The following is a 21355-nucleotide window of genomic DNA, read 5'->3' as shown; positions in this document are numbered from 1 at the left end:
ATAGTACAAAGGATATCATTAAATTGGAAATAGGTAAACATCACAGATTTCGTCCCTTGCTTTGGCTCACTTTGAACAGCAAGGGCCGCTGTTGATCAGTAAAACATTTTAAGGTGTGCTTCGTCATTCAGCAGTCTTCACCCCTCCCCAATTTCTTACATTGTGGCAGATGAGGGCAAGGCTGCCTCGACATTTTTATTCAGTGTTGCTTGCAAAAGGCACTAAGGTTTGCAATAAATTTTTCATTGCATTATTTCCTCACAACATCTTGGATTACATCTCAACTTTTTAACGTATAGGATTTACAATTGGTTAACCTTGTGATTATTATGGTTCAGTGGGGTCATCGGTCTTGGCGATGGAAAATTATGTGGCTGTTATCGATGTTTTTTTCTTTTTATATTTACACTGCAAGAGGACAGATACGATATTCGATTCTGGAGGAGATGAAGAAAGGCTCACTCATAGGTAATGTAGCACAAGATCTGGGGCTCGATTTGAAAAGGCTTCGAACGGGTCGAGCGCGTATCGTGACCGGAGAAAGCACTCAGTACGCTGAGTTTAAAACAGACAAAGGGATTCTAGTCGTGAGTGAGAGAATAGACCGAGAACAGCTTTGCGGCGACGTCACACCATGCAGCTTTAGCTTTGAGATCATTCTAGAGAACCCAATGGAGCTGCACCCAGTTACTGTTGAAATATTGGATGAAAATGATCACGCGCCGTCCTTTCAGAACAAAGAATTAAAATTCGAAATTAGCGAGTCTGCAACGCTTGGTTCACGCTTTTTATTGGAAAGCGCAGATGATCACGACGTAGGCGTGAACTCACTGCAGAATTACATTTTCTCGACAAATAATCATTTTGTTTTAAAGCAGCACTCAAATCCAGACGGCAGTAAATACGCGGAAATGGTTTTACAGAAAGCCTTAGACCGGGAGGAGCATCCTCATCTATCTCTAAAGCTGATCGCTGTAGATGGCGGAAACCCGCAGAGGTCTGGCTCTGTTAATATAGAGGTTACAGTTTTAGATGCGAATGACAACGCACCTGTGTTTAACCAGACAGTCTATAGGGCATCTGTGATGGAAAATGCACCGAAGGGCACTTACGTTACTACCGTGAACGCCACAGATGCAGACGCCAGTTCTTATGGGCGAATAACGTACAATTTCTACAAACAAAAAGGAACCGCTGCGCAGTTATTCAACATTGACAGCGACACTGGCATTGTTTCTGTTATTGGAGAAATTGATCATGAAAAAGATATTAAATTTGAACTTACAGTTGAGGCTAGGGATCAGGGTGGATTAACTGATTCGAGTAAAATTGCACTAGAGGTCATTGATGTAAACGACAATGCACCTGTCATTAATACAATGTCTTTCTCGAACACAGTATCTGAAAATGCTCCACCTGATACCACAATTGCAATAATAAATGTTAAGGACTCAGACAATGATGATAATGGCAAAGTCAATTGTTTTATCGAAGGATCTGAAGATTTTACAATAAAATCGACTTTAAGAAATTATTATTCTTTAGTCATAAATGCTATTTTAGATCGTGAGAAGTTGTCAGAGTATAACATAACTGTCATCGCCACTGATTCCGGAAAGCCGCCACTAACAAGCAGAAAAACATTTAATTTAAAAGTAACTGATGTTAATGATAATCCCCCAGTTTTTCAGCAGAGTATTTATAATTCATACTTGTTAGAGAATAATTCACCTGGTGTTTCTATTCTTTCAATCCGAGCTCGTGACCCGGACGAAAATCAGAATGCGCGTATATCTTACATTCTGGAAGAAAATGACTTTGGCGGCTCTCCTGTAGGAACGTATGTTTCCGTTAACGCAGAAAGCGGAGTTGTACACGCGGTGCGAGCTTTTGATTATGAACAGATCAAAAACATTAAAGTAACAATTATAGCGCAGGATGGCGGCTCTCCTCCGCTTTGTAGCAACGTAACCGTGAACATTTTCATCCAAGATCAGAACGACAACGCGCCTCAGGTTCTGTATCCGGTCCAATCGGGCGCTTCTGTGGTGGCTGAAATAGTGCCTCGGTCGGCAGCTGTGGGTTATCTGGTGACTAAAGTGGTGGCTGTTGATGTGGACTCTGGACAGAATGCCTGGCTCTCATATAAACTGCAGAAAGCCACAGACAGGGCGCTTTTTGAGGTGGGCTTACAGAATGGAGAAATAAGAACTGTACGCCAAGTGACAGATAAAGATGCTGTGAAACAAAGACTCACTGTTGTAGTGGAGGACAACGGGCAGCCCTCTCGATCAGCCACAGTCAATGTTAATGTTGCGGTGGCGGACAGCTTCCCTGAAGTGCTCTCGGAGGTCACTGACTTTTCGCACGACAAGGACTACAACGACAACCTGACTTTCTATCTGGTCTTGGCCTTGGCCGCAGTCTCATTTCTTTTCATAACATGTTTGGTCGTCATAATATCTGTTAAAATCTACAGATGGAGGCAATCTCGCCTGTTTTTCAAGTCCAATCTTCCAGTTATTCCGTATTATCCACCGCGTTACGCGGACACTGTTGGCACAGGAACTCTGCAGCACGCCTATAATTATGAGGTTTACAGAACGACCGATTCCAGAAGCAGTGACTGTAAGTTTGTCAGACCTGCAAGTCAGAACGTGTTTATAGTGGATCCTAATTCTACACTGACAGTGCAGCGCCCTCCCGGCGAGAAAAACATGCTGGATGAATTAGATTCGCCAGTAGAGGTGAGATATTATTATTATTATTATTGTTGTTGTTGTTGTTGTTGTTGTTGTTGTTGTTGTGTACTCAGTTAATATAATATGGTAATGTGATAAACTTTGAAACGTTGCATGAATTCATTCCAACTTGTTTTTCAGGTTACAAGGACCTGTGTCACATTTTACTCATTTATAGTTACATGTCTGCGCGGAGCTTGTATATTTTTCAGCACTTCCTCAGTGGACAGCGCTGCTGTCGATTTACATAAATTTTTCTTAGTATTCTTTTTTTCTTTTGTCTGTTGAAATGTTTGCGTTCTGTTAATGCTTATTTTGAACTCTAAGGGCCGCTGTTGGTCAATGAAATACTTTAAGTGCAGCAGGCTTGTCTCACAGTAAACCATGGACCCACCCCATCAGTGCGCGCTTTGACGCAGCTCACTCCCCTGTTTCATTCTTTAAGGGTTGGTGAGAGGGTGACTTTCTCTGTCTATTTTTCTTCCAAACGAATACAAAACGTTTTTGTAATCCTGCCTTGGAATATTGCTCTATCATATTGGAATATTAATGGTGAACTTGCTTGCAAATCAGTATGGCTGTTAAGGATTTTTATCGAAATGGATGCGCTCGATGGCGTGTTTTCTTCCAACCGCAGTGGCAAGTATTGTTTTTCATCTCGTGCTACATTCCTTTTGCCGTCTCTCAAATTCGCTACTCCATCCCTGAAGAAATGAGTAAAGGCTCGCTTATTGGTAATGTAGCACAAGATCTGGGGCTGGATTTGAAAAGGCTTCGAATGGGTCGAGCGCGTATCGTGACCGGAGAAAGCACTCGGTACGCAGAGCTTAGAACAGACAAAGGGATTCTGGTCGTGAGTGAGAGAATAGACCGAGAACAGCTTTGCGGCGACATCACGCCATGCAGCTTCAGCTTCGAGATTATTCTAGAGAACCCAATGGAGCTGCACCAGGTTACTGTCGAAATCACCGATGTTAATGATAATTCTCCAGTGTTTGAAAATAATAAAATCAGTTTTGAAATTAGTGAATCGGCAGCTCTTGGTTCGGGTTTTGCTTTAGAAAGGGCGTATGACTCTGACGTAGAACTGAATTCTTTGCAAAATTATATTCTCTCACGAAATGATTATTTTGTTCTTAAACAAAACTCAAACCCAGACGGCAGTAAATACGTTGAGATGGTTCTTGATAAAGCGTTAGACCGGGAGAAGCATCCTCATCTATCCCTGAAGCTGATCGCTGTAGATGGTGGAAGCCCGCAGAGGTCTGGCTCTGTTAATATAGATGTTACTGTTTTAGATGCGAATGACAACGCACCTGTTTTTAACCAGACAGTCTATAGGGCATCTGTGATGGAAAATTCTGAAAAAGGTACTCCTCTAATCACTGTAAATGCGACGGATGCAGATAGTGGTACAAACGGACAATTACTTTATTCGTTTTCTGATATAAAAGAACAATTTAAAGATATTTTTAACATTGACGGGAATACAGGTCAGATAACTGTTATAGGTGATGTTGATTTTGAGAAAGATAAGCGGTTTGAAATAAGAGTTAAGGCTAAAGACCAAGGCGGTCTGACAAGCACAAGTAAACTTATAATTGATGTAACTGACATTAATGATAATGCACCTGCGATAAACGTGATGTCTCTCTCGAGCCCTATATCAGAAGATTCGCCTCCAAGTACTACTATTGCAATAATTCATGTAAAAGACGCAGACTCAGGAAGAAATGGACAGGTTATGTGTTCTATTGATAAAAACTTCCCGTTCAGTATCAAATCGTCCCTCTCGAACTATTATAATTTGATCACAGATGCCTTTCTTGACCGTGAAACTCAGTCAGAATATAATATAACAGTGATTGCGACCGATTCAGGTTCACCTGCACTCTCCAGCTCAACAACACTACGCCTCAAAGTTTCTGACATCAATGATAATGCGCCAGTTTTCGATCGAAATAGCTATTCAACACACATTCTTGAAAATAACAAACCAGGGCTGTCCATATATAGTGTAACTGCGAGAGATTTAGACTGGAATCAAAACTCCATATTGTCGTATTTTTTAGAAGATACTCAAATTGGTGGAGAGCCAATTTCCTCTTACGTGTCCATAAACTCCGAGAATGGCATAATACATGCAGTTCGTTCATTTGATTATGAGCAAATTAAACAGCTTAGTTTCATTCCTAATGACGGATAGGCATGACCGCCGGCAATTCTTATGATGACTAACTACTCTTTGTTACCCGGCAACATATATTAGAGTTTTTTCTTCTTTTTTTCGTGTGTGTGTGTGTGTGTGTGTACATATATGAAATCTATTTGTTAAGTCAACCGTTGCTTTTGTGTTTTTCTGTAAACACTTTTTTTTTGTACCAAGTAAGGTCATTCTCAACAAATTGAAACTACATCTCATTTTGTCGTTTGTTATTTAGATAGTTATCATATGGTACATGTGTAATATATTAATTGTTTGAAACCATCGTGTAGAAAATGTGTCTTGATTCACTGACCATGGTGCTGAAATACTGACAGTGGGATATTTTAGTCCCTCTTTGTGACTGTCCGTTTTTCTCCCTTAGAGAAGTATAGTTTTCTCATATTGCTTACGTTTTAAACACGTTATTTTGTCATTTGTATTCGTGAATGTTTTTATTTTTCCTCTATAATTAAAAAAAAATGCTGTTTTTTTTATTAGGCATACATGACAATTTAAAGACTAACCAATTGCTTTTCTAGGAGACATTCATTGCAATCCAAATGTATATTATGTAATATATTTATAGTGTATATATTTAATATATTTTTATATGATGTATCTTTTTGACTTCTGACATGTTTATATTTTATGTTGTTTAATTTGTCGCCTTTTGAACGGTAGATGTCTGAAATAATAAGAATAACAAGTATACGTGTATTCATTTCTGTAGTTCATAAGACTGAACTCACAGTGCCGCTGTTGGTCAATATGTCAGTTTAGAGAGCAGATCTGCTGCAGTTCCACCCCCATCATCTCCATATTATTAGAGAGAGACATAAGCTGAAAGCACAGTCTGAGAAGGAGAAAGAAGGCACATCCCAGAGATAATGTATTTATTATAATTTTTAGGATTTACAGACTTATTATCACCACTTTTCACTTTGGATTTTTTCATGATTTCCTCCAGCTTTTTGGATTAATTTGTTTTCTACCTTAATCTTCTCTTCCGTGGTCTTCTCAAAAAATGTCGGACAGAACAATGGCGCGGCAAGTACTGCTGTTTATTTGGTTTCTCTCTCTCAGTTCGGCTCTCGGGCAGGTCAGTTACTCCATTCATGAGGAAATGGCGAAAGGCTCTTTAGTCGGGAACATAGCACAGGATTTAGGTTTAGATTTAAAGAGACTGAAATCGGGTAAAGCGCGTATTTATACAGGAGACAGCGTTGAATACATCGAGCTGAATAAAGAAAGAGGAGTCATCCTTATCAAAGACAGAATAGACCGAGAGGCGCTATGCGGACAGACAACGCCTTGCGCCCTACATTTTCAGATTATTCTCGAAAATCCAATGCAGTTGTACCGCGTTACAGTTGAGGTCACAGATATAAATGACAATGCACCAATGTTTAGTAAGGCTGAGATGAGATTTGAAATTAATGAATTGTCTTCATCAGGTGCCAGATTTATTTTGGATAGGGCTATAGATCATGACGTCGGTCGAAATGGTCTGCAGAGTTATTCTTTAGAGCCGACAGATAATTTTGTTTTAAAATTTCAGAATCTCCCCGATGGAAATAAAGCCGTCGAAATGGTTCTCCAAACGCCCTTAGATCGAGAGAAAAAAGATCATATATCTTTACTTTTAACAGCATTCGACGAAGGCGAACCCCAAATGTCTGGTACAATGAAGATACATATTACAGTTTTAGATGCTAATGATAACGCCCCTGTGTGTTTACAATCCGTATACAAAACTAACATAGCTGAAAATTCGCCAAAAGGCACAGTTTTAACTACAGTTAGTGCTTCTGATGCTGACCAGGGTGCAAATGGTAGAATATCGTTCTCCATTTCAAGTACTGCGGACAAAGCGGCAGATATTTTTGAAATAGATCCTGAATCTGGTGTTGTAAAGCTTATTGTGGGCGTAGATTATGAAACAAGTAAGTATTATCAAATTGATGTTCAGGCACGAGATGAAGGCGGTCATACTGATTCCTGTAAAATAATTGTTGACGTTATTGACACAAACGATAATAGTCCCACTATTAATATTATCTCAAAATCAAGCCAGATATCAGAGGATTCAAAAACTGGCAATGTTTTAGCAATATTAAATATTCAAGACCTAGACTCGAATGAAAGCGGCAAAGTTAATTGTCACTTAAATGAACAAATGAAAATGGAATCGTAAAATGTGAATTAAATGAAAACATTCCTTTTATCATCCATTCTTCATCAGACGGGTTTTACAGCCTCGTTACAGAAGGTGATTTAGACCGAGAGCGCGAGTCTGAGTATAACATCAGTGTGACGTGCGCGGATGAGGGCGTGCCCTCTCTCTCCAGCAGCGTCACTCTCTCCTTACAGATATCAGATGTGAATGATAACGCGCCTGTCTTTGACAAGAGCTCATATGAGGCCTCTGTTCAAGAAAACAACACACCGGGTCTTTCCATATTCACAGTCAGAGCCAGCGACGCAGATTTTAACCAAAATGCCCGTGTGTCTTACATACTGGAGGACTCGTCGGTTAAAGGAGTGCCCGTCTCCTCGTTAGTGTCCGTTAGTGCTGATAGTGGAGTCATACACGCTGTGCGATCTTTCGATTACGAGCAGATCAAAGATTTCCAGTTCCGCATAAAAGTGCAGGACGGAGGTTCTCCTCCTCTCAGCAGCAACGTGAGCGTGAAAATAATGATTCAGGACCAGAATGACAACGCGCCTCAGGTTCTGTATCCGGTCCAGTCAGGCGCTTCTGTGGTGGCTGAAATAGTGCCTCGTTCTGCAGATGTGGGTTATCTGGTGACTAAAGTGGTGGCTGTTGATGTGGACTCTGGACAGAATGCCTGGCTCTCATATAAACTGCAGAAAGCCACAGACAGGGCGCTGTTTGAAGTGGGCTTACAGAATGGAGAAATAAGAACTGTACGCCAAGTGACAGATAAAGATGCTGTGAAACAAAGACTCACTGTTGTAGTGGAGGACAACGGGCAGCCCTCTCGATCAGCTACAGTCAATGTTAACGTGGCGGTGGCGGACAGCTTCCCTGAAGTGCTCTCGGAGTTCACTGACTTTCCGCACGACAAGGACTACAACGACAACCTGACTTTCTATCTGGTCTTGGCCTTGGCTGTAGTTTCGTTTCTCTTTATCGTGTCTATCATCGCCATACTGTCAGTCAAATGCTACAGATGGAGACGCGAGCGGATGTTTTACAAATCTGGAGCGAATCTTCCAGTTATTCCGTATTATCCGCCTCTTTACGCAGACGTAGGGGGCACAGGAACTTTACAGCACGTGTACAATTATGAGGTTTGCAGAACCACTGACTCCAGAAAGAGTGATCTGAAATACGGCAAACCTTGCAGTGAGAGCATTATTAGTCTGGACAGCAGCGGAACACAGACACTCACGCATGCGCAAAGAGGAAAACTGATCAATAAAGAATTTGATGATCAGGTGAGAATTTTTATTTCCAGTTTGTGTAGCAGTTTACAACATTTTTTTTACTGCAAAAGCATTCAAACCGTTCATACATGCAAGGGAGAGACTGAACTTTGATGATTGTGACGATAAGGTGAGAATAGATTTTTTACTGCTCTTTTATGCGATTTTTAAAAGTTGTTGCGCATATTTGCTTGAACTGCACTGGTCTTCTGAAATGAGTAGTTTCTGCAATTCTAAGACACTGACTTTTAAATAATTTAAACAGAATATGATACCAATCACATGCTGTTGTATTTTATTATAGTTTGGTGAACTTTTCTTCACGTTTCGACTTTTTTTTTTTTTTTTTTTTTTTTACAATAACAAGCAAGTTGCTACTCACATAATCAGGCTGTTGTTTTCATGATGGCATCCTTGCTGTAGTTTGAAGTATTTCCCTGTTATTTATTTTCTTGTGTTAATGTTACGGATCTGATGTGGGTTTTCTGCTTCTGTATTTATTTTGTTACGTTGGTTTTAGCTTTAGTGCTTTAATACAAGATTGTGTGTGAGGTGTATGTACAATAGTTATATGATTGTAAAAATATTTTATCGGTTGTTAAATAATCTGGAGAATCTCGCGTAGCTACTTTTAGACAATTTTCGGTCTTCAGAAATGCCTGAAATAATCTTTCTACTCTGTTAAGTGGTTTTTCTGCTATATCCGTATTTCATAGTTTTTAAATCCACAATGCGTTTTTAAGACTGTTTTGAGGAACTTTCAAATATGCTTGTGAACACCAGCAGAACTCAAATGCAATATTAGTAACTGACCGTGGTGCTGAAAGGTTGATTCTTCGGCATATTTTTCCCCCTTACCTCCGTCCGTTAGAGCATATCTTAGAACTTCTGCGTCTTTCCAATATGTTCCTCAATATGTATAGAATTTAAAAGTATCGCATTCGTTCATAGTTATATATTTCATGTTTCTCTCTACTATTCCGTTAAGGGCACATCTAAGTTTGTGCTAATTCAGTATCTCATTTAATTCACTTTATTTATTTATTTGTTTGTTTGTTTGTTACTTTTATCATTTGTTTAAAGGAAATCCTGCAATCATAACTCATTTTTAGATAATTGTATGTTGAATGACAATCGCAACGGCTGTATTTTAATTATTTTTACAATGTGGAATAATTCGAAATCATGTCTCGTAGTGTAGAAAAAAAAACTATTTGGTAATTTCTGTAGTTCATCAGACTGGACTCTTAGTGCCGCTGTTGGTCAATATGTGAGTTTAAAGAGCAGATCTGCTGCAATTCCACCCCCATTATCTCCATATTATTAGAGAGACAGAAGCTGAGAGCACAGTCTGAAAAGAAGAGAGAAGACAAATCACGAAGATACTGTATTTAGTACCCTCTTCATTGACTTACAGACTTTTTTGTTAACTCTCGTCACTTTGGATTTATACATGATTTCCTCCAGCTTTTTGGATTGATTTTTTTTTTTCTGCTTGAATCTTCCTTCCGTAGTCTAATGCAAAATGTCGGACAGAACAATGGCGCGGCAAGTACTGCTGTTTATTTGGTTTCTCTCTCTCAGTTCGGCTCTCGGGCAGGTCAGTTACTCCATTCCTGAGGAAATGGCGAAAGGCTCTTTAGTCGGGAACATAGCGCAGGATTTGGGTTTAGATTTAAAGAGACTGAAATCGGGTAAAGCGCGTATTTATACAGGAGACAGCGCTGAATACATCGAGCTGAATAAAGAAAGAGGAGTCCTCCTTATCAAAGAGAGAATAGACCGAGAGGCGCTATGCGGACAGACAACGCCTTGCGCCCTACATTTTCAGATTATTCTCGAAAACCCAATGGAATTTTTTAGCATCACCATTGAAATAATAGATATTAATGACAACACTCCCAGTTTTGAGAAGAGTATAATTATTTTTAGAATTAGCGAATCTGCAGTTTTAGGATCTAAATTTATGTTAGAGCCTGCTATAGATCTCGATGTGGGAATCAACGGCCTTCAAAGCTATACGCTAAAACCTACTGATAATTTTAATCTTATATTTAAAAATCAACCAGGAGACGGAAAAAATGTAGAAATTGTTCTTAAAAAGCCTTTAGATCGTGAAAAACAGCATGATATAAAATTAGTGCTCACAGCCATTGATGGGGGAGATCCTCAGTTGTCTGGCAGTATAGAGATCCACATCACAGTTTTAGACGTAAACGACAATGCTCCTGTTTTCTTACAGTCAGTTTATAAAGCGACTGTCACAGAGAATGCGCCAAAATACACTGTAGTGTCAACAGTGAGTGCAACTGACCCCGACGAGGGAATAAATAGTAAAATAGAGTATTCTATTGCAAACAGACAGGATGATGCCAGGCAGTTATTTGGCATAAATCAAGATACTGGTCAAGTTACAGTGGTCGGAGTAATAGACTTTGAAAAAGCTCGCAGTTACGAGATAAGCGTTCAAGCGAGTGATCATGGTGGTCTGACTGATTCGTGTAAAATTATAGTTGATGTAATTGATATCAATGATAATGAGCCAGTGATCAATATTATGTCCAAAACAAACGTGATAGCTGAAAATCCCGCGTCTGAGACGGTGGTTACAATGATAAATGTTCAGGATCTTGATTCGGGAGAAAATGGGAAAGTTCAGTGTTCAGTTAATGAGAACATTCCTTTTACCTTGAGGTCGACGAATGCCAATTTCTTCAGTTTAGTCACAGATGGTGATTTAGACCGAGAGCGCGAGTCTGAGTATAACATCAGTGTGACGTGCGCGGATGAGGGCGTGCCCTCTCTCTCCAGCAGCGTCACTCTCTCCTTACAGATATCAGATGTGAATGATAACGCGCCTGTCTTTGACAAGAGCTCATATGAGGCCTCTGTTCAAGAAAACAACACACCGGGTCTTTCCATATTCACAGTCAGAGCCAGAGACGCAGATTTTAACCAGAATGCCCATGTGTCTTACATACTGGAGGACTCGTCGGTTAACGGAGTTCCCGTCTCATCGTTAGTGTCCGTTAGTGCTGATAGTGGAGTCATACATTCATTGCCATACTGTCAGTCAAATGCTACAGATGGAGACGCGAGCGGATGTTTTACAAATCTGGAGCGAATCTTCCAGTTATTCCGTATTATCCGCCTCTTTACGCAGACGTAGGGGGCACAGGAACTTTACAGCACGTGTACAATTATGAGGTTTGCAGAACCACTGACTCCAGAAAGAGTGATCTGAAATACATCAGACCTTGCAGTGAGAGCATTATTAGTCTGGACAGCAGCGGAACACAGACACTCACGCATGCGCAAAGAGGAAAACTGATCAATGAAGAATTTGATGATCAGGTGAGAATTTTTATTTACAGTTTGTGTTGCAGCTTACAACCCATTTTGACTGCAAAAGCATCCAAACCGTTCATACATATATATCTTAAATGTTTCCAATTTTACATACAATAACAAGCGAGTTTGGCTGTTGTTTTCATGATGGCATTGTTGCTGTTGTTTGAAGTATTTCCCTGCTATTTATATTACTGTGTTAATGTTACGGATCAAATGTGGGTTTTCTGCTTATTTTGTATTTCTTTTGTTACATTGGTTTTCGCTTTAGTGCTTTAATGCAAGATTTGTTCCATTTCCAGTTGAGGGAGTTTTTCCTGCTCATGTATGCATACTTCATCCTCCTTTATGTAACTTGCCCACATTTATTATTGTTTTTTTTTTTTTAATCACTTTCTTTAATATATACACAAATTAATTTATCAAGTAATAGTTGTGATTTTTCTTTTCTCTTTTTTTTTGTAATGATTTTACTGTGAGGTGTACAATAGCTATATGATTCAAAAATACTTTTATCAGTTTTTTAAATAATCTGAAGAATCTCGTGTTGCTACTTTAAGACCATTTCCGTTCTTTAGAAAGATGATTATTTCATCATTCAGGCACAGGAACTTTACAGCACGTGTACAATTATGAGGTTTGCAGAACCACTGACTCCAGAAAGAGTGATCTGAAATACGGCAGACCTTGCAATGAGAGCATCGTTAGTCTGGACAGCAGCGGGACACAGACACTCACGCATGCGCAAAGAGGAAAACTGATCAATAAAGAATTTGATGATCAGGTGAGAATTTTTATTTCCAGTTTGTGTAGCAGTTTACAACATTTTTTTTACTGCAAAAGCATTCAAACCGTTCATACATGCAAGGGAGAGACTGAACTTTGATGATTGTGACGATAAGGTGAGAATAGGTTTTTTTTACAGCTCTTTTATGCGATTTTTAAAACGTTGTTGCGCATATTTGCTTGAACTGCACTGGTCTTCTGAAATGAGTAGTTTCTGCAATTCTAAGACACTGACTTTTAAATAATTTCAACAGAATATGATACCAATCACATGCTGTTGTATTTAATTATAGTTTGGTGAACTTTTTTTCACGTTTCGACTTTTTTTCGCCTTTTTTTTTTGCAGTTGTTTTTCGAATAGGTCTTCTCTCTTGTTAGTGGTGTGTTGTTATTATATCATCTTTTCCTGTACAGCCATAAAAGAAAACGACTCCTTAACTTTTCAGTTTCAGAACGATTTTCAGGCTTTTCCCCCTTTCATACATTAAGTGGAAGTTCCTTTTTATTCTTTTACTTTTTTTTTTTTCAGTTCAATCTTACAGTATATGGAACGCTGCCGCTGAAATAAAGTCTAGTAATTCAGTCTCCACGTTAACATTATTATCCTGGGTCTTTCAGTTGGTTATTTACAATTACAACTCTTTTTCTTTTTTTTTTTTTGCGCAATACTTTAACTTATTTTTGTCAAGAAGTGAGAGACTCTAGTCAACGTTTGCATTTGCTTCCTTGTCCATGGTCCTGAATTGCGGCGATGCGAAAATTTACCTCATTTATTCAGCTGTATCTCTTTATAGCAGACGATCTTTTGGAGATTTTCAACAGCTTATTGATCTGGACTGCGTTTCCCGAAACCCACTTAACGCTACGTCGTTCTTAAGTTGTACCTTACCTTATCATTAATACGTGTTTCCTGAAACATTCTTAGTTAAGTATACCTTTAGAGTCTTCGTAGCGCGCTAAGAGACAACGTTACCGGGAAACGCAGCCCTGTTCTCCTGTTCAAGGTTAAATTAGACAAGATTTAATTTATGATTGGATATTTATGTGGATAATTATATTTTAGGTATTTCTCCCTCTTTGTCTGATCAGTGTTGATACCTGATCTAAAAAAAAAAAAAAAAAAAAACTTTGAGCCAACACGAAATTGTTTCCTTTTTTACCTTAAATTTTTATTTACAAAAACTCACATTTTCTTTTGAAGTATATTTGTATTATGATAGACATTTGTTGGTGTTATACTTCAGAACTTTGTTTAGCAAATTGATGTTCTCAGACAAGTCTGACACTTAACTAAAAATGTATCTCAATATGTCAGTTTAGAGAGCAGATCTGCTGCAGTTCCACCCCCATCATCTCCATATTATTAGAGAGAGAGAGAGAAGCTGAGAGCACAGTCTGAGAAGGAGAACGAAGACAAATCACGGAGATACTCTATTCAGTATACTTCTGGGATTACAGACTTTCTTAATTTTTGTCACTTTGGATTTATACATTTTCTCCATCTTCTTGGATTGATTTGTTATCTGCCTTAATAGTCCCTCTATGGTCCTCTGCAAAATGTCGGACAGAACAATGGCGCGGCAAGTACTGCTGTTTATTTGGTTTCTCTCTCTCAGTTCGGCTCTCGGGCAGGTCAGTTACTCCATTCCTGAGGAAATGGCGAAAGGCTCTTTAGTCGGGAACATAGCGCAGGATTTGGGTTTAGATTTAAAGAGACTGAAATCGGGTAAAGCGCGTATTTATACAGGAGACAGTGCCGAATACATCGAGCTGAATAAAGAAAGAGGAGTCCTCCTTATCAAAGAGAGAATAGACCGAGAGGCGCTATGCGGACAGACAACGCCTTGCGCACTACATTTCCAGATTATTTTAGAAAATCCAATAGAGTTTTACTCCATTACAGTCGAAGTTACAGATATAAATGACCATTCGCCATCTTTTAAACGAACTGAGATGAGATTCAGAATTAGTGAGTCAGCTGCAACTGGGGCAGTTTTTGTTTTAGAGAGAGCGATGGATTTAGATGTCGAAATAAACGGCCTTCAGACTTATATATTAACGCCCACTGATAACTTTTCATTAAAATTACAGACTCAGGCAGACGGTAGTAAGTTAGTAGAAATGGTTCTTCAGAAACCTCTCGATCGTGAAAAGCAAGAGCACTTGTCTCTGGTTCTGACAGCGATAGATGGAGGCGATCCACAATTGTCTGGTACTTCGCAGATACAAATTACTGTTTTAGATGTGAACGATAATGCGCCTGTTTGTACGCATAAAATATATAAAGCGAGTATCACCGAGAATGCTCTCAAAGGCACAGTTGTGACGACGGTGAGGGCTTCTGATTTGGATGAGGGATCTAACGGCAAAATTACATATGCTATTACAAATACCCTCGATAATGTTCCGGAGTTGTTTGAAATTAACGAAACAAACGGTGAGGTGAGAGTAACGGGGAATATAGATTACGAGAAAGCTCGCCACTATCAAATTCATGTACAGGCGGGCGATGACGGAGGTCTGACTGATTCTTGTAAGATCGTTCTGGATGTGATTGATATAAATGACAATAAACCAATGATCAACATCATGTCTAAATTAACCACAATATCAGAAAACTCTAATCTTGGAACTGTTGTAACTGTGATAAACGCACAAGACCCAGATGCAGGAGAAAACGGTAAAATTGATTGTTCAATTCTTGGGAGCATTCCTTTTACCTTGAAGTCGACAAATGCTAATTTCTTCAGTTTAGTCACAGATGGTGATTTAGACCGAGAGCGCGAGTCTGAGTATAACATCAGTGTGACGTGCGCGGATGAGGGCGTGCCCTCTCTCTCCAGCAGCGTCACTCTCTCCTTACAGATATCAGATGTGAATGATAACGCGCCTGTCTTTGACAAATGCTCATACGAGGCCTCTGTTCAAGAAAACAACACACCAGGTCTTTCCATATTCACAGTCAGAGCCAGAGACGCAGATTTTAAGCAGAATGCCCGTGTGTCTTACATATTGGAGGACTCGTCGGTTAACGGAGTGCCGGTCTCCTCGTTAGTGTCCGTTAGTGCTGATAGTGGAGTCATACATTCAGTGCGATCTTTCGATTACGAGCAGATCAAAGATTTCACTTTCCGCGTAAAAGCGCAGGACGGAGGCTCCCCTCCTCTTACGCAGACGTAGGGGGCACAGGAACTTTACAGCACGTGTACAATTATGAGGTTTGCAGAACCACTGACTCCAGAAAGAGTGATCTGAAATACGGCAGACCTTGCAGTGAGAGCATCATTAGGCTGGACAGCAGCGGAACACAGACACTCACGCATGCGCAAAGAGGAAAACTGGTCAAGGAAGATTTTGATGATCAGGTGAGGGTATTTATTTATTTATTGACTGGAACGCATTCGATAAGATTGCTTACCAATGTTTTCGAACTGAGTCACGTTCTGTATTCTGGAAAACATTTTCATTTTTACATGCAATTACAAGTAAGTTGCCTCTCTTACACTTAGGCTGTTGTTTTCATGTTGACATCGGTGTCGTAGTTTCAGATAGAAGAGCGAATGTACTGAAGTATTAACATGCTATTAATTTTCTTGTGTTGATGTCACTGGGCTTATATAAGTTTTCTACTGACGTATTTCGTATTTTAAGTTGGTTTTAGTGTTAGTTAAATCAGGGTACTTCAGCCTCTTTTATGTATACAAATCTAAAACAATTGTTTTCGATCACTTCCTTAAGTAATTTTACAATATATAATTTATACAGTTCAGATATTTTTGTATTTGATTTATTAGTATTATTATTATTTTGGTGTGTGATATTCTGTATGTATAATGGTTAAGGTATTATAAAACTTCATATTATTTAGCAATAGATTAAAACGTTGAATCTCGTTTGTGCCTCTTTATGACCATTTCGGATCATCAAAGGCGCCTCTTTTGTAATAATTGGTAAGTGGTGTTATCAGCTGGAAAGATATTTTACAGTTTTGAACGCCACAATCATTTTGGTATGTTTTCTTTTTCCCCGCCCTTCTGTACATGTTTAGGGATCTTTAATCTGTGGTTGTCAAGACAGCAGTTAAAGTGCAACTTGAGTCATCGTAACTGGCCGTGGTGCTGAAATGTATAGTCTTGCATTCTTTATACTATTTTTTTCTTCCTTACCTCCATTCTTTGGAACATATCTTCTAGAATTTTTAAGTCCTTCCAGTGTCTCATTTTATGTAGTATTAAAGGGGTCATGAACTGACTTTTTTTTAATCTTATACTGTTCTATGAGGTCCACTTACAATGTTATCAAGATTTTTTTACATTACAAAAATCATAATTTAGAAGTAATAGGCTATTTTCTGTCCTGTTTTCTCCTCCCTCATCGGAACGCTCTGTTTGAATAGGCGTGGCGGATTGTAGGTTAAAAACGCATAAATACTCAGTACATATCAAACGATATGTAATAACAGACAAAGCAGTAGTGACCACATAATAAAAACCAAACCAGGCTCATTCGAAATACGTGCCTCTAAATAAATTTCTGCAACACCGTTATTAGGTACCTTACTGCACGTTTCGCGGCAGTTTCAAAGTGAAATGTCCAGTGAGTGGCGCTAAAACGCGGGTTCAATACGTGACCCTGGCATGTATTTGTTACGTTGATATAGGCACGTATTGCTGTGTTTGTGTTACGTTGCTTCGGGTACGTATTGCGGTGGTTCATAATTGAAAAATTCGAGTAGTGGCGCTAAAAGTTAATGCTCTATCATGTTGGAAATATCCTCTACACCAAACCCAACCCTAAACCTATGAGATAGTGTTAACAAATGCAAAAGTGAAATAAAAGCGCATTAATTGATGCAGCCTTGCTATTTTAACTTCCTTATGCGAATTAGAGCTGTTTTGTCGAGCCGTAGTTTCACGGGGTTCGAACCGTGTAACGCCGCATCGAGTGAGCTACCGAGCGAATCAACTGCATTAGAAAACTCATGCATATGAAGCTGATATGTGACAACAACGTTCAAATGTATCAGTTTTCAAATCTTGCAGCATGTTAAAATTGTTTTGAATTCACAACATAATATCCCTTAAGAAATTATGCGAAAATTAGGCTTTATTTATCGAAACTGTGGACCTGCAAATCATACTTTGTGTACCTCTAAAATGTCAAAAAATCAAGGGAATTTTTATTTCTCAGTTCATGACCCTTTTAATAAGAGTAGCATTCGTTCATATTCATATATTTCATGTTGATTATATATTTCAAGCTTGCAAGTTCATTCTAATGCCATATTTAATCCTGTTATGTTTTGTGATTTTTATACTTATTTCTTAACATTTTGTGTTTACACGAAATAGTGCATTCATATTTCATTGTTAGATAATTGTATTTTGATTAACATCCGTAACTGCTGTGTATTTAATTATTTATTTATTTTGTTTTGTTGTTGTTTTGCATTTATAATGGAAAATAACTCTAAAACACGTCTCATACTGTGGGAAAACGCCCTGAAACGATTGGGTTGTTTCTGTAGTTCAACAGACTGGACTCTTAGTGCCGCTGTTCGTCAATATGTGAGTTTAAAGAGCAGATCTGCTGCAGTTCCACCCCCATCATCTCCATATTATTAGAGAGAGACAGAAGCTGAGAGCACAGTCTGATGAGGAGAGAGAAAACGAATTACGGAGATACTGTATTAATAATCCTTATTTCTGAAATTTCATACACTTTTGTTAGTTCTTGTCACTTTGGATATATACATCATGTCCTCCAGCTTCTTGGACTGATTTGTTTTCTGCCTTAATATTCCCTCGGTCCTCTGCAAAATGTCGGACAGAACAATGGCGCGGCAAGTACTGCTGTTTATTTGGTTTCTCTCTCTCAGTTCGGCTCTCGGGCAGGTCAGTTACTCCATTCCCGAGGAAATGGCGAAAGGTTCTTTAGTCGGGAACATAGCGCAGGATTTAGGTTTAGATTTAAAGAGACTGAAATCGGGTAAAGCGCGTATTTATACAGGAGACAGCGCTGAATACATCGAGCTGAATAAAGAAAGGGGAGTCCTCCTTATCAAAGAGAGAATAGACCGAGAGGCGCTATGCGGACAGACAACGCCTTGCGCACTACATTTTCAGATTATTTTAGAAAATCCAATAGAGTTTTACTCCATTACAGTCGAAGTTACAGATATAAATGACCATTCGCCATCTTTTAAACGAACTGAGATGAGATTCAGAATTAGTGAGTCAGCTGCGACTGGGGCAGTTTTTGTTTTAGAGAGAGCGATGGATTTAGATGTCGAAATAAACGGCCTTCAGACTTATATATTAACGCCCACTGATAACTTTTCATTAAAATTACAGAGTCAAATTGACGGTAGTAAGCTGGTAAAAATGGTTCTTCAAAAGCCTCTTGATCGTGAAAAGCAAGAGCATTTATCTCTGGTTCTGAAAGCGATAGATGGAGGCGATCCACAATTGTCTGGTGCTGCGCAGATACAAATTACTGTTTTAGATGTCAACGACAACGCGCCTGTTTGTACGCAGGAAATATATAAAGCGAGTATTACCGAGAATGCTCTAAAAGGCACAGTTGTGACGACGGTGAGGGCTTCTGATTTGGATGAGGGATCTAACGGCAAAATTGCATATGCTATTACAAATACCCTCGATAATGTTCCGGAGTTGTTTGAAATTAACGAAACAAACGGTGAGGTGAGAGTAACGGGGAATATAGATTACGAGAAAGCTCGCCACTATCAAATTCATGTACAGGCGGGCGATGACGGAGGTCTGACTGATTCTTGTAAGATCGTTCTGGATGTGATTGATATAAATGACAATAAACCAATGATCAACATCATGTCTAAATTAACCACAATATCAGAAAACTCTAATTCTGGAACTGTTGTGACTGTGATAAACGCACAAGACCCAGATGCAGGAGAAAATGGTCAAATTGATTGTTCAATTATTGAGAACATTCCTTTTACCTTGAAGTCGACAAATGCCAATTTCTTCAGTTTAGTCACAGATGGTGATTTAGACCGAGAGCGCGATTCTGAGTATAACATCAGTGTGACGTGCGCGGATGAGGGCGTGCCCTCTCTCTCCAGCAGCGTCACTCTCTCCTTACAGATATCAGATGTGAATGATAACGCGCCTGTCTTTGACAAGAGCTCATATGAGGCCTCTGTTCAAGAAAACAACACACCGGGTCTTTCCATATTCACAGTCAGAGCCAGAGACGCAGATTTTAACCAGAATGCCCGTGTATCTTACATACTGGAGGACTCGTCGGCTAACGGAGTGCCAGTCTCATCGTTAGTGTCCGTTAGTGCTGATAGTGGAGTCATACATGCAGTGCGATCTTTCGATTACGAGCAGATCAAAGATTTCCAGTTCCGCGTAAAAGCGCAGGACGGAGGCTCTCCTCCTCTCAGCAGCAACGTGAGTGTGAAAATAATGATTCAGGACCAGAATGACAACGCGCCTCAGGTTCTGTATCCGGTCCAGTCAGGCGCTTCTGTGGTGGCTGAAATAGTGCCTCGTTCGGCAGATGTGGGTTATCTGGTGACTAAAGTGGTGGCTGTTGATGTGGACTCTGGACAGAATGCCTGGCTCTCATATAAACTGCAGAAAGCCACAGACAGGGCGCTGTTTGAAGTGGGCTTACAGAATGGAGAAATAAGAACTGTGCGCCAAGTGACAGATAAAGATGCTGTGAAACAAAGACTCACTGTTGTAGTGGAGGACAACGGGCAGCCCTCTCGATCAGCTACAGTCAATGTTAACGTGGCGGTGGCGGACAGCTTCCCTGAAGTGCTCTCGGAGTTCACTGACTTTCCGCACGACAAGGACTACAACGACAACCTGACTTTCTATCTGGTCTTGGCCTTGGCTGTAGTTTCGTTTCTCTTTATCGTGTCTATCATTGCCATACTGTCAGTCAAATGCTACAGATGGAGACGCGAGCGGATGTTTTACAAATCTGGAGCGAATCTTCCAGTTATTCCGTATTATCCGCCTCTTTACGCAGACGTAGGGGGCACAGGAACTTTACAGCACGTGTACAATTATGAGGTTTGCAGAACCACTGACTCCAGAAAGAGTGATCTGAAATACGGCAGACCTTGCAGTGAGAGCATCATTAGTCTGGACAGCAGCGGGACACAGACACTGACGCATGCGCAAAGGGAGAGACTGAACTTTGACGATTGTGACGATCAGGTGAGAAATATTTTTACAGCTAATTTGTATTGATATTTTAACACATTGTTTTTCATAGTTAATAATTTCTGATTAGTTTTGTGAAATATTTCGTTTCTGTAAATTTAAGAAGTTGACAATTAAATAATGGTGTATTTTGATCTTATATTATAGTTTGGCCAGTTTTTATAGTTGTATATTTTCTGCATTTCTATTACTCAAATTATTATTCTCTATTTCTTAAAATAGAAATAATTAAATAGAAAATAGAAGTTTATTTATATATTTATTTTTATATATTAGTTATTATTATTATTATTATTAATCCTTTTAAGTCCGAGGTAATATGACACATTGTCACTGATATATAGACTAGCGATTTAACATTTTCAATTTTTATTTGATCTTAACTTTTTTTCTGCACGACTGTTATGCTTGTCTTTGTCATTTAGTGAGAAACTTGAGCTTCCCTGACCATGGTCCTGAAATGCAGAGAAGCGGTCATTTTCCTCGTGTATTCTGATGCATCTTTTAGAGGAGACCATGTTTTTTAGTTAGGTTTTTTTTTCTGAAGTTTGTCTGTCTATCCTTCTGATCACAGTTAAACGACACAAACTTTAATTTGT

General features: G+C 39.3%; 3 protein-coding genes and 1 pseudogene across 3 annotated transcripts; all 4 read left to right on the top strand.

Moving 5' to 3' along the window:
* The window catches only part of LOC107655638 (protocadherin beta-4-like), a 5829-nt pseudogene extending 2732 nt beyond the window's left edge, over window positions 1-3097 (top strand).
* Window positions 3098-3191: 94 nt separating this feature from the next.
* LOC107655637 (protocadherin gamma-A11-like) lies at window positions 3192-4947 on the top strand. The gene has a single exon (XM_016443203.1). It carries the CDS (start codon window positions 3316-3318, stop codon window positions 4945-4947), a length of 1632 nt encoding a protein of 543 aa, XP_016298689.1. The 5' UTR covers window positions 3192-3315.
* Window positions 4948-7143: 2196 nt separating this feature from the next.
* On the top strand, window positions 7144-16637 carry LOC107655636 (protocadherin gamma-A5-like; the record flags this gene model as incomplete). The annotated part of the gene is made up of 3 exons (XM_016443202.1): window positions 7144-8233; window positions 15721-15896; window positions 16605-16637. Coding segments are annotated over 3 exons (1299 nt in total), but the record flags the coding sequence as incomplete, so codon positions are not given.
* A 1712-nt stretch (window positions 16638-18349) lies between these two features.
* On the top strand, window positions 18350-20921 carry LOC107655635 (protocadherin beta-16-like). The gene is made up of 2 exons (XM_016443201.1): window positions 18350-20750; window positions 20904-20921. Exons 1-2 carry the CDS (start codon window positions 18351-18353, stop codon window positions 20919-20921), a joined length of 2418 nt encoding a protein of 805 aa, XP_016298687.1. The 5' UTR covers window position 18350.
* Window positions 20922-21355: the final 434 nt, after the last annotated feature.

This window comes from Sinocyclocheilus anshuiensis, unplaced genomic scaffold, assembly GCF_001515605.1.
Source record: "Sinocyclocheilus anshuiensis isolate Anshui unplaced genomic scaffold, SAMN03320099.WGS_v1.1 scaffold1008, whole genome shotgun sequence".
Lineage (NCBI taxonomy): Eukaryota > Metazoa > Chordata > Actinopteri > Cypriniformes > Cyprinidae > Sinocyclocheilus > Sinocyclocheilus anshuiensis.
This window is presented reverse-complemented; position numbering and strand designations above follow the sequence as displayed.

Coding starts and splice junctions, on each gene's coding strand:
- LOC107655635 (XM_016443201.1), top strand. CDS start 18,351: ATGTCGGACAGAACAATGGCGCGGCAAGTACTGCTGTTTATTTGGTTT.
- LOC107655637 (XM_016443203.1), top strand. CDS start 3,316: ATGGCTGTTAAGGATTTTTATCGAAATGGATGCGCTCGATGGCGTGTT.